General features: G+C 41.9%; 1 protein-coding gene across 1 annotated transcript in view; it reads right to left on the bottom strand.

The window, feature by feature from the left end:
* LOC112215078 (adenylate cyclase type 4-like) overlaps positions 1 to 13672 on the bottom strand; it is a 39530-nt gene that overhangs the window by 12972 nt on the left and 12886 nt on the right. Inside the window, exons 12-23 of the mRNA XM_042298234.1 lie at positions 13485 to 13644; positions 11715 to 11891; positions 8965 to 8996; positions 8814 to 8873; positions 8657 to 8720; positions 5850 to 5947; positions 5435 to 5519; positions 5186 to 5323; positions 4993 to 5073; positions 4625 to 4800; positions 754 to 838; positions 399 to 557 (exon numbers count right to left, since the gene is read on the bottom strand). Of these exons, the coding sequence (XP_042154168.1) occupies positions 399 to 557; positions 754 to 838; positions 4625 to 4800; positions 4993 to 5073; positions 5186 to 5323; positions 5435 to 5519; positions 5850 to 5947; positions 8657 to 8720; positions 8814 to 8873; positions 8965 to 8996; positions 11715 to 11891; positions 13485 to 13644 (1315 nt within the window). The remainder of the gene's footprint in view (positions 1 to 398; positions 558 to 753; positions 839 to 4624; positions 4801 to 4992; positions 5074 to 5185; positions 5324 to 5434; positions 5520 to 5849; positions 5948 to 8656; positions 8721 to 8813; positions 8874 to 8964; positions 8997 to 11714; positions 11892 to 13484; positions 13645 to 13672) is intronic.

The raw sequence follows: 13672 nt of genomic DNA, 5'->3' as shown, positions 1-13672 counted from the left end.
CAACACATACACAAACATATTATATGCATGTACACACACACACACACAATAATGACGCCTCGCTTCGTCCTACCCAAGGCCTTGGTATTTGCATGGTCATTTACATGTGATTTTTAGCATGATGTGGCCCTAACACAGTTACAGCATTGTTGCTGGCCGTGGAGCCCATTTGCCTCACTGACCACTACCCACTGTACTCTCCAGACCTAGGTTCAAATACTATTTTATATCGTTCAAATACTTTCTTTACCCTGCCTGGAGTGCCAGGTAAGTGTTTTTTTTCCTATTGGTTCCATTGCAACAAGCAAGCTTAATCAAACACAGCGAAAGTATTGAAAATGATCGCAAATAGTACTTGAACCCAGGTCTGACACTGACACACACACACGTTGACTTACCTGGTTGCGTATGGTCTTGCCCATGAATTTAGATGCTACATGAAGAGGCAGGACATTCTTCAGTAGTAGTTTGTTAACATTCTCCATGGTCTCCATCTCAACCCTCTCAATTCTGAAACACTGCTGCAGTAGGAACTCCACGCGACAGCCCAACTCGTCCTGACGAACACACACATCGTTAAACACACACACACACACACACTTTAAACACACACACACACAATTTAAACACACACGCATAGAGTAAATTTACACAAACACATATACAAGCAGAAAGGCATGGACGCCACAAGCACGTACACATGCTGAAAGCAAGCACGCACATATGAACACACACACAGACACGTCTCCTTACCTGTCGTGCCAGTATCAGGCATGTAAAATAGAAGATGAACAGCCAAACTCCAGCCATGATCTTAGGCTCCTTTAGGACTCCAGGCCTGTGGGAACACACACACACACACACACACACACACACACACGTAAACACACACTTTGAGACACTTTGTAATCATCCCTCTCTCCTTTGTTCTCTCCGTCATGCCACAGTCTTTCTTGAAACGTACTCAAACAAACACGCATATACTGGTCTGACTCAGTCCAGGTTATTAGAGTTTCATAGCTTTTTTCTGAGTCCAGAATGTGAATCCCAGACGATAGTAGCATTTTCCCTTTATTTATTCAAGCAGCCCATACAAAGGCCTAAGGAGATAACACCGCCTCAGGCTTCATTGACTAATGTATTGAGATACTCTCTGTGTTAGGTTCCGTAACACCAAAGTGTATCGGGCAGTTACTAAAAGTGTGTGTGTGTAAGTGCAGGTGTACAGTTGAAGTCGGAAGTTTACATACACCTTGGCCAAATACATTTAAACTCAGTTTTTCACAATTCCTGACATCTAGTCCTAGTAAAAATTCCCTGTCTTAGGTTAGTTAGGATCCCCACGTTATTTTAAGAATGTGAAATGTTAGAATAATAGTAGAGAAAATTATTTATTTCAGCTTTTATTTATTTCATCACATTCCCAGCAGGTCAGAAGTTTACATACACTCAATTACTATTTGGCACTGCCTTTAAATTGTTTAACCTGGGTTAAACGTTCGGGTTGCCTTCCACAAGCTTCCCACTATAAGTTGGGTGAATTTTGGCCCATTCCCCCTGACAGAGCTGGTGTAACTGAGTCAGGTTTCTAGGCCTCCAGGCGTTTGGAAATTGAGGTCAACAATTTATTTTCTGAGGTCTTGGCTGATTTATTTTTATTTTCCCATGATGTCAAGCAAAGAGGCACTGTTTGAAGGTAGGCCTTGAAATACATCCACAGGTACACCTCCAATTGACTCAAATGATGTCAATTAGTCTATCAAAAGCTTCTAAAGCCATGACATCATTTTCTGGAATTTTCCAAGCTGTTTAAAGGCAGTCAACTTAGTGTATGTAAACTTCTGAACCACTGGAATTGTGATACAGTGAGTTATAAGTTAAATAATCTGTCTCTAAACAATTATTGGAAAAATTACTTGTGTCATGCACAAAGTAGATGTCCTAACCAACTTGCCAAAACTATAGTTTGTTAACAAGACATTTGTGGAGTGGTTCAAAAACGAGTGTTAATGACTCCAACCTGAGTGTATGTAAACTTCTGACTTCAACTGTACATGTTACTATCTATTATCCAGTCTAACTTGGTGTTATGCCCCCCCCCCAGGAAGAAGTAAACATTTCGCGCCCCCCAACTCTCCGCCGCGACTGTAAATAGTATAATTTGTCTATAAAATTGTTATAAGTACACCTCTGCAAAACATTGTATCCTTATTAACATTAAAGAAAACAAAAAAATAAAAAATATAAAAAAAGAAGAGAAATATAGAAAGAAATAAAAAGAAATATAAAAGAAATATAGATCAACTTACAACAAAGAATAACTTTATTAACATTGTTTTTTAGTCTGTAACAGGAAAGACTTAAAGTGCATCAATTTGCCTGAAATGTAAAAAAAACAAATCAATTCTTATTTCAACTGTAAACATTTTTTGACCATTTGATATTGAAAAATAAAATGAAATATAATCAATAAATAATAATAAATTAAAATTGATCAGCAACATTAACTCAGGAGCACAATATATGAAACACTTTGACCTATAAAACAAAAATTAATAAAACAATTTGTGCTGATTTTTTAAAATCAAAATGAGGAATTCAGGATTAATGGCTACAATGAGCACGTTTTGCAGAGCACAGCTTTTCGAAGCGGGGTTTGAAGCATGATACTGCAACTCTCAGCTCCTGCTCAATGTTTAGCTGGGACCTGTACTTGGTCTTCAGTGCAGCAACAGCAGAGAAGCCAGTCTCACAAAGATAAGATGTTGCAAAAGGAAGAAGAACGCCCATGGCCCTCTGCCCTAAGAGTGCATACTGCCTCTCTACACTCAGCCAGAATTCACTCAGTGTCTGTGATGTGAACCTCAGTCTCAATGTGGAGTCAGACATCATATCAATGAACTGGTCCTCTTCTGCAGAGCTGAAACCAGTTGGAGCTGGTTCATTGAAAGGATCTCTCACCCAGTCATATTGGGAACTGTTTTCAGGGAAGTACTTTTTAAAGAATCCCATCAGTGATGAAATATGCTCCTTAATATGTGGGATCACTGAGGTGGCATCATAGTCAGTAGTGTCAACAAATTCATGCAGGTTCTCGAATGAATCAGTATTTCCTTCATCAAGTCGCCTGCCCCACATTGCAAGCTTTCGAGTGAAAGAGCTGATCTTGTCTGTGACCTGAGGGAGGAGTTTATCTTTCCCTTGAAGCTGTAGATTTAGTTCATTTAGCTTTCCAAATATGTCACTCAGGTAGGCCAGTTTTGCCAGGAAGTTCTCATCACTAAATTTTTCTGCGAGGTCATACTTGTGCTCCTGCTCCGAAAACGTTCTTATATGCTCTCTGAGCTCAAAAACTCGGGACAAGACTTTTCCTCGTGACAGTCACCTTGCTTCACTGTGAAACAGCACAGCTTGATGTTCAGCTCCCATCTCTTCACAGATAGCAGAGAAGACTCTTGTTTTTAGTGGTCTGGTCTTTATAAAATTGACTACACCTACAATGTCAGGAAAGGTGCCTTGATGCCAGTGCTTCTCTGTGTATAACACAGTGTGTCCACTCAGCATTAGGTGAGGCCTTCTTGATGAGTCCCGAAGTCCTTTTCTCATCCCTGCCATGGTCTGTGCACCATCACTGCAAACACCAATGCAGTTCTCCCACTTTAGCCCATTCTCAGTCAGGAAGCAGTCCAGCATTTTGAATAGCTCTTCAGTTGTGGCTCTGTCTCTGATATATTTACAAAAAAGTAGATCCTCACACAGGGAGTTTGTCATATCAAAACGTACATAAGAGATAAACAAACAGTCTTTGTTGCTGTCAGTTGCTTCATCGAACTGTAAGGCAAAGCATTTGTCTTTGAGTTGATCTACCAGCTGTTCTTTAAGATCGTTAGCAATGTCATTTATACGTCTGGCGACAGTGTCATTGGACAGAGGGATAGTTGTTATTTTTGCAGCACTTGCGTCATCCAGCAGGACAGAGACCAGGTCTAATGCTGGAGGCAGTATCAGCTCCTCTGCTATGGAATGTTTTTTTTGTTGCACTGAGCAATTTGGTACGCCCATTATAGGATGCTAACAGTGCTCGCTGGTTTACTGAAGTAGCATTTACAAAGTGGGACGATTGTTGGCAATATTCGGCACATTTTCGCTGAACAAACTCAAGCGGCTAATCTGCGTGATTGGGGTGTAATGTCTTTAAGTGACGCCTTAATTTATTTGGCTTCATGCTGTCCGCTGCCAACATTTGTAGACACAGTAAACATACCGGTCTTTCCTCGTCTCCCACCGTAGTCACAGTGAAGCCAAGCGCTACATACGCTCCGTCATATTTCCTCGTCTTAGCTTTCGGGAGACTTACGTTTGTCTCATTATCTTCGTCTCTCTCCGCCTTTCTTTTCATCCCTGTTAAATATTTTTCCATGGTGTCTCTTAAGGGTTTGTTATCTGCACTTCATATCTCCTGCTCTGTGCTGTGTGCTCTTGTTTGGTGCAAAAAAAAAACTATTCCCTGCGGCAAAAAAAAGCATGTTCCCCGGGGTCACACGCGCCCCCCCCTGGCATCGCTCCGCCCCACTATTTGAGAAGGACTGTTGTAGAACAACGTGTGTGTGTGTGTTAGTCTCACTTTGTATCGTTGTAGAGCAGGGCCATGTAACAGTCTGAGCGAGGTGCGTAGACGTAGAGGAAGAGAGACAGGTAGACTACTACAGCCAGTGTGAGGAGCAACACCTTGACGGACATGCACGTCCTCACAAACACCACCACACCTAGCATGGCCAGCAGGCAGCAGTACAGGTAATACTGTGGGGGAGGGGGGTATGGACAGACAGACAGACACAGATGGGAGAGAGGGAGAGAAGAGAAAGTGAAAAATATATTGATATTACCAATTACCGATAATAGGCCCAAGTGTAGTTTTATGCACTGTGTGACAAGTGTATCCATTACACTACATGCAAATGCAGTTTGATTGATTGGTTGATTGGTACTTACAGGGACGGTGTACAGGTTGAGGTTCTGTAGTTCTGATGTGTTGTACGAGTTGGAGGCACAGTTGTCTCCAGGTAGAAAGAACTGGGGGGGTGAAAAACACAATGGGTCAAAGTGTGTGTGTATCTGTCAGAGTGTGCCAATGTACGTGGATTTATATATTTGTGCGTATGTGTGTGTGTGTGTGCTGACTCACAAAGTTCAGTATGGCCATAAGCAAGGTGATGAGTAGACAAAGGCAGACCAGCAGTAAACGTGCCGCCGGCCTTGTGGCCACTCCTTGCGATAGCGACGTCACCCACTGTAGACTGAGAGGGATTTTAGAGCGCCATCTCTAAAAACACCCACACAGACAATACCTGGTTAGAACACTCAAACAGTGGAAATGTTCAAGAGAAACATGCAGCTAGGGTTGAGCCGTCGTTGGGGTTAGGTTTAGTGTTACCTTGAGGTGTCCCGTGCAGACCACAGAGAGAAGCAACACTAGAACAGGGAAGGTGACGCCATACGACACAGCCATGTGAAAGTTTCTGAGAGAGAGAGAGAGAGAGAGAGAGAGAATGAAAGAAAGAAAGAGCGAGAGCAATGAAATGAATTCTCAATTTCTCTCCATTCGGTCCTCAGGCTCTCGACACCTCGTCCCCCCCTCTCTCCTTTTATCTGGATGTTGTTTGTGGTTGATGCTCACAGTTAGTGCAAAACGCAAATTCCTTTTTTCTTCCGTTCTCTGCTCCATTTGCATGAGTTTGCATTGTGACGTTGGCATTTGCATCAAAACAGCAGTAGTATGTGTTTGTGTTTTTGTGCGTGCATAATGTGCGTTGAAAGGTGTTTGTACCTCACGCACACGGGATACTCACTTCTGGGAGACGAGCATTTGGACAGTAAACAGAGCCACGAAGATGAGAGCCATGCAGCCTACTGACTGGTGTAGACCTTTGACCTCTGAGAGACGAAACTGCAACACACACACACAACAGACAACACCATTAGCCTATATCATTACACAGACAACACACAACCCTATAATACCAAACACAACTCAGATATAATTCCCACTAATAAATTAGGCACAACAACAGGTACACCACCATTACAGCAGATACACCGAACTAACACAACAGTCAGTCATAATAGGTTTGGAAATGTCATGTCATTAATATAGCTGTCAGTGCTGCCGAAACTGCAATCAAGTTTGACAGAAGGGGGTCCGCCCTATGTTCCCTCAGCCCTATATTCCCTCAGCCCTATGTTCCCTCAGCCCTATGTTCCCCAATGAACTAATTCCAATCAAAATTGGCTCAAATGCTTATAGTTATAATGTAGAAAATGCTGATTATTTCATGTAAGGATATGGGACCTACTGAACATGTTCAATCACTATGTCAATATTACAGCTGCCTGCATTGCATTTCCAGAAGAAGAAAAAAATGGATCTCAGCATCTACTCAATACATTTATATAATGACTGGATCAAATGTGTCAACTCATATGGCCTAGGACCTACTGAAATATTGAATCACTGGTGACGACATGAAGTTGAAAAATGGCTCTCCCTCTCATTTGGTTTGACGACCCCTGGTTTAGAAGTTAGACCTGAGGGAACATGGGGCTGAGGGAACAGACATGGGCTTCATTTCAAATTCATAAAAGACACACCCTCGTCCACTTATCCTCGCCTTATGCCCTTAGGGGAATCCCCATGGCCATATTTGTCGTCGGTCCAAATGATTAGCCAAGCAAGGGAAGTTTGCAACATAAGCCCCTCAGCCCTCGTTTTTAATGGAGTTTGAGAGTGTACATTTATGTTCACTTCGGGGCCTGAAACGCCCCATATTTCAATTCGCGATGACTGTAAATCCGCTAAGAAAAGTCTGCCAAAACTTAAAACCTCAACATCAATATGGAGTCAACATACAAGTGTAAGTAAAAACTATTGTAAATAAGTTACAAATTGTGCTACTAATGCATAAACATGTCTCATTAAAGTAATTATGTTTTTGTTTGGTTAGCTTTTGGAAATTGTAGAAATCAAACATTTTCCTTCTTCAAAAGTTCCAGCTAAGCAGGCTAACGTTAGGTAGCTAATTAATTTGCTAGCTTTCATACAGTAGGCATATATTAATGATGATATAGTTAATAAAAGTAGACATGCAATCATAATTGACTGCCGCTGTCACACTCTGACCATTATTTGCGTTGTTTGTTTCTATGTTTTGTTTGGTCAGGGTGTGATATGAGTGGGCATTCTATGTTGCATGTCTAGTTGGTCTGTTTCTATGTGTTTTGGCCTGATATGGTTCTCAATCAGTTGCAGGTGTTTGTCGTTGTCTCTGATTGGGAACCATATTTAGGTAGCCTGTTTTGTATTGTGGTTCGTGGGTTATTGTCTATGTGATGTTGCATGTTTGCACTCAGTTTTGATAGCGGTCACGGTCGTCTTGTAATTTTGTTATTTTGTTATTTTGTTTTTGTTATTTTGTTTGTTTGTTATTGTTTGTTTGTTTGTTATTTTGTTTGTTTGTGTGTTATTTTGTTTGTTTGTTTATTTTGTTTGTTTGTTATTTTGTTTGTTTGTTTGTTATTTTGTTTGTTTGTTTGTTTGTTATTGTTTGTTTGTTTGTTATTTTGTTTGTTTGTGTGTTATTTTGTTTGTTTGTTTATTTTGTTTGTTTGTTATTTTGTTTGTTTGTTTGTTATTTTGTTTGTTTGTTATTTTGTTATTTTGTTTGTTTGTTATTTTGTTATTTTGTTTGTTTGTTATTTTGTTATTTTGTTTGTTAGTTAGTTTGTTTGTTAGTTAGTTAGTTTGTTTGTTAGTTATTTTGTTTGTTTGTTAGTCATTTTGTTTGTTTTTTTGTTATTTTGTTTGTTATTTTGTTATTTTGTTTGTTTAGTGTACTTCGTGTTTTTTCGTTTTTCATTAAAAAGATGTATTCACATCACTACGACGATCGTGACAGCCGCGCATATAAAGCACCCACAAGCTACCGGTGGTTGAAAACACAATCATCGTGGGATGACGAATTTCGGTCCATAAAAAAAAATAAAAAAATCCTTCCTCCCTCCCTCGCCCCTTGCCCTGTAAGTGTATACTCATCAGACATCATGAAACGTTATCAGATGTGTCCACTTAATTTGAGGGCTGAGGGGAGAGGGTGTGTGTGTCTGTTAATTAAGTGTTTGAAATGCAGCCATGATCCTGACAGATGAAATATTAGCCAAACGGGACCTGTATTGGCATCAGGGCTAGTGATTTGGCAGTCCGTTTTTTTTAAAGTGAACCCAGACCTCTCCTTAACCAGTTTCAACTGAAATTGTTCATTATGAACTGAACTTGCTAGTTTAGTTCGTTGTTAGCTCACTAGCTTGATAAAACAGTTCTGGCAATATCATTTTTGTCAGATAGCTAAATTGTACAGTCAGCATTTTGTCTAAATTGATCCTCATACAATAACTAAACGATTGGATAAACAAATAATTTGTGGGTTCTATATAGAACCACAAAGCAGCCTTATTTTTAGGAGTGTACTGTTATACTAGACCGATCACAACATACGACACAGACATTAACACCACACTTCAAAAGACAAATCCAACACACGGACATGTCACAAAACACAACTATTACACAACAAATGAAAAACAGCAGCATTAAAACTCCCACCTGTTTCTCCAGCTTTAGGTCATTGAATAACAGCGTGAAGCAGTTCAGCTTCTTTTCTCTCCGCCTGTGATAGATAGAATAAGAGAAGAGAGGAGACATATAGTGGAGAAAATAACTGAAAACAACAAAGATCTTACAGATATGGAAAAACACTTACCCTGCACCGTCAATAGTATCTAACGACCCTCTTATGCCGTCATCCAGGACCTGACTGGTACTAAGGAGGGATTATTTTGATTAATTATTTTAAATTACACTTATACAACAATTGGAAAATAATTCTAAGTCAAATGGAAATGCATGTTTACCTGCTGGAATCGGTCTGAGTAGGTGGTCTATCCTACACACACACACACACACACACAAAATCAAATATTATTTGTCACATGTGCCGAATACAACCTTACAGTGAAATGCTTACTTACTAGCCCTTTCCCAACAATGAAGTTTTAAGAAAAATAACTGTTAAGAAAGTATTAACTAAAATAAACTAAAGTAAAATAAACAGAAAAGAAGAAAATATAGTAATTAAATAACAGTAGCGAGGCTATTGGTCAATGTAAAAAGTCCGGGTAGCCATTTGATTAGCTGTTCAGTAGTCTTATGGCTTGGGGTAGAAGCTGTTAAGAAGCTTTCGGACCTAGACTTGGCGCTCCGTTACCGCTTGCCGTGCGGTAGCAGAGAGAACAGTCTATGACTAGGGTGGCTGGAGTCTTTGACATTTTGTAGGGCCTTCCTCTGACACCGCCTAGTATAGTGGTCCTGGATGGCAGGAAGCTTGGCCCCAGTGATGTACTGAGCCGTATGCACTACCCTCTGTAGTGCCTTGTGGTCGGAGACTGAGCAGTTCCCATACCAGGTGGTGCTGCAACTAGTCAGGATGCTCTCTATGGTGCAGCTGTCAAACATTTTGAGGATCTGAGGACCTGTGCCAAATCTTTTCAGTCTCCTGAGGGAGAAAAGGTGTTGTTGTGCCCTCTTCATGACTATCTTTGTTTGTTTGGACCATGATAGTTTGTTGATGATGTGGACACCAAGGAACTTGAAGCTCTCAACCCGCTCCACTACAGCCCCGTCGATGAGGATGGGGGCGTGCTTGGTCCTCCTTTACCTTTAGTCTACGATTATCTCCTTTGTATTGATCACGTTGAGGGAGAGGTTGTTATCTTGGCACCACACTACCAGGTCTCTGACCTTCTCCATGTAGGCTGTCTCATCGTTGTCGGTGATGAGGCCTACCACTGTTGTGTTGTCGTTAAACTTAATGATAGTGTTGGTCATGCTTGGCCATGCAGTCATGGGTGAACAGGGAGCCCCAGGATCCTTAGCTTAGTGATGAGCTTTGAGGGCACTATGGTGTTGAACGCTGAGCTGTAGACAATGAATAGCATTCTCCCGTAGGTGTTCATTTTGTCCAGTTGGGAAAGGGCAGTGTGGAGTGCAATAGCGATTGCGTCATCTGTGGATCTGTTGGGGAGCTATGCAAATTGGAGTGGGTCTAGCGTTTCTGGGAATGTTGTTGACGTGAGCCATAACCAGACTTTCAAAGCACTTCATGGCTACAGACGTGAGTGTTACAGGTCGGTAGTCATTTCAGCGGGTAACTTTGGTGTTCTTGGGCACAGGGACTATGATGGCAGGCTTGAAAGATGTTGGTATTACAGACTCGGTCAGGGACAGGTTGAAAATGTCAGTGAAGACACTTGCCAGTTGGTCAGCGCATGCTCGCAGTACACGTCCTGGTAATCCATCTGGCCCTGCGGCCTTGTGAATGTTGACCTGTTTAAAGGTCTTACTCACATCGGCTACGGAGAGCGTGATCTCACAGTCGTCCGGAACACCTGGTGCTCTCATGCATGCTTCAGTGTTGCTTGCCTCGAAGCGAGCATAGAAGTAATTTAGCTCGTCTGGTAGGCTCGTGTCACTGGGCAGCTCGAGGCTGTGCTTTCCTTTGCAGTCCATAATAGTTTGCAAGCCCTGCCACAGCTGACGAGTGTCGAAGCCGGTGATGTACGATTCGATCTTAGTCCTCTATTGACGCTTTGCCTGTTTGATGGTTCGTCGGAGGGCATAGCGGGATTTCTTACAAGCTTCCTGGTTAGAGTCCCGCTCCTTGAAAGCGGCAGCTCTACCCTTTAGCTCAGTGCAGATGTTGCCTGTAATCCATGGCTTCTGGTTGGGGTATGTTTGTACGGTCATTGTGGGGACGACGTCATCAATGCACTTATTGATGAAGCCAGTGACTGATGTAGTGTACTCCTCAATGCCATCGGAAGAATCCCGGAACATATTCCAGTGTGTGCTAGCAAACCAGTCCTGTAGCTTAGCATCTGCATCATCTGACCACTTCCGTATTGTGCGAGTAACTGCTACTTCCTGCTTTAGTTTTTTCGTGTAAGCAGGAATCAGGAGGATAGAGTTATGATCAGATTTGCCAAATGGAGGGCGAGGGAGAGCTTTGTACGCGTCTCTGTGTGTTTCGTAAAGGTGGTCTAGAGTTTTTTTTCCTCTGATTGTAACACACACACACACACACACAATGTTCGAGTTCACTCTGAATATGTACGATTAAACTCTGCCAATATTGAAAGATTGACAGAAGTGAAAAAAGAGAGAAAAAATACTTTTGTGAACATTGTTAGGATTGCTAAGGCAATATGTTCATGAAAGGCATAAGAACGAGTGGGAGAAAGATTTAGGGTGTCTGTATTTGTGAAAGCATGTCATGCATGTGTGTGTAATCGGAGAAGGTAGAAGGGACTAACAGGGTCATGTTCATTAGGGCACACAATGGTAAACGTTTTAAAATGTGTGTTTCTTGTTGGACAAGTCCAGGTGAGTTTACTTCCATTTGGTGCCTTATGACCCTGGTATGTGACTTACTTAGGTATATGAGTGGGTGGGATGCGATATGGGGTGTGTGTTTGTGAAAGTTTGTCATGCATGTTGGCATGATTCTGTGTGAATGGCATAAGTGTGGATCAGCGTTGAGTGTGTGTGTATACGTGTCTGAGTGAGAACAGAGAAGGTAGGCGGGTTCAACAGGTACATTACTCACTGCGGATGGCTGTGATTGATTCGTGCTGGCGCAGGTCGGGTTGATTGGCAGCTGGGTGGGTGTGGCCTCAGGGTTGCTGAGGTCAGAGAATGGACAGATGGTCTGCCAGGACTGCAGGTACTGAGACATCCTCACTGAGGCTCGCTGCTTATGACCACTGACCGTCAGGATGTTTGTCTGGAACACATGCAAACATCAGGGATGCAGGCATGTACACTAGGGCTGACCCCATTTAGTTGACTGGTTGATTGTTTGGTCGATAGGCTGCTGTTCGTCGACAGAAATGTTATTAGCCGAACAGTCTAAAATATATACAGTATATCTTTTCTTTTTAGCACATGAGGCAACAGTCTGATTCACGCCTGTCTCAGTGGACGCCTGTCTCAGTGGAGGCCGTGGGGATGGCACACCAGTATCACCAGTAGTATATTTACTGTTCATTCTCATAATTTTTTGTTTTTTTGGTTATGGTAATTTATGTTAATACATTCAGTATATTATTATTACAGTATTTTACCGTTCTCAATGTTTGAGTGGACACAACCTTTAGGCTACACTTGTGAGGAACAAGTTTTTGTTTAATTCATCCATTTCAGAATTAACAATTTGTTCATTGTCGTTTGTTTGTAGCCCTCCTGTCAATGTCGAGTAAGGACACACACCTGATTATAGGCTAGGCTACCTGGCCTGCGCACAAATGTAGGCCTATAAATGTGCCCATTTGGGGATCTGATAGTATTTCTGATTGTCTTAACTCACCACCACTGTGGAACTTCTCAAATTAATTTTTTCTTCACCTCAAACAGCAAGTCTGTTTTTACATCCATTGTTGAGAGTGACAACAGTTCCTCAATGTAGCCTATTTGAAAAATCTTTCCAGCTCTCTTTCGATAGAGTGAAATGGGGAGAGAAGTGTAATGCTCTGATCCGGTGGAAACCTCATAAAATAGGCCTAACTGTCTTTCTGGAGCTCACTGGAGCGGAAACTCTGAGAGCCCAGAATATTTAATACAACGTTGCAAGTTTGCTAGCACAGCTTCAACCTCAGTTAGTTGTTGATACAACATTTCAAGTTCCTTGCAGGCAGGCCAGGCTGAGCCAATTTGATTTATAGGATATTTATTTTTATCAGGATATTTTCTACCTGCAGGTGGCAATGTTTTTATTTGTTGGCTTTATGTAGACTATTTTACATAGTTGGTAATGGCAATAGAAGTTACTTTCAGAATTTAGATTTTGATATATGAAGACTTTGTTATAAATGAAATGTAACTGTTCCATGAAAATGTGCATATAAAAATCATAACTGGCACACAGATTGGTAGAAATGGTAAGATAAATTGCCACTCCAAATGGAAAAGGTTGCCGACCCCTGGTGTAGCCTATTAGGAACGTAACAGCAGAATCCGCGAAGCTCCGCAGCAACAGGAGGAAGAGAGTCGGGAAAAGGTATTTTTTCTTCTGGTTAGGCTTGATCTCTGGCTCCCTCCAGTCATTTGTGTGTCTTAATGATTTAATCACACTGCACACACACACACACACAAACGTCAGGGATGCACGCACACACAAACACACACACACACACACACACACAGCCACGCACACAGCCACGCACACACATCAGTGATGCATGCACACACACACATGCTGAAACATGTACACACACATCATTTTTGTACAGGTGCAGGCATCTAAGCGAATTTAAATGCGTACATACACACACACACAGATACAAGGACAGACTTTCTAAAACATGCACATTGCACACACCTTTTCCTTCCTCTTAGAGGTGGTGTCTTCCTTATGGGGGTCGATCACCAGGTAGGTTTTCCTCCCCTTTAGCAGAGCATCCCGGCTTCCCCCGTCAGTGTCCTCCATTTGGTACACCCCAGCTAAGTGTCCCAGTGTCTCCTCTGTGATGTGGACACGCCTTGGGTGGGTAACATTGCAAATAGAAA

This window comes from Oncorhynchus tshawytscha, linkage group LG15 (genome assembly GCF_018296145.1).
Source record: "Oncorhynchus tshawytscha isolate Ot180627B linkage group LG15, Otsh_v2.0, whole genome shotgun sequence".
NCBI classification, from domain to species: Eukaryota; Metazoa; Chordata; class Actinopteri; order Salmoniformes; family Salmonidae; genus Oncorhynchus; species Oncorhynchus tshawytscha.
The sequence above is the reverse complement of the archived record's forward strand: the minus strand, read 5'-3'. Positions and strand labels throughout refer to the sequence as shown.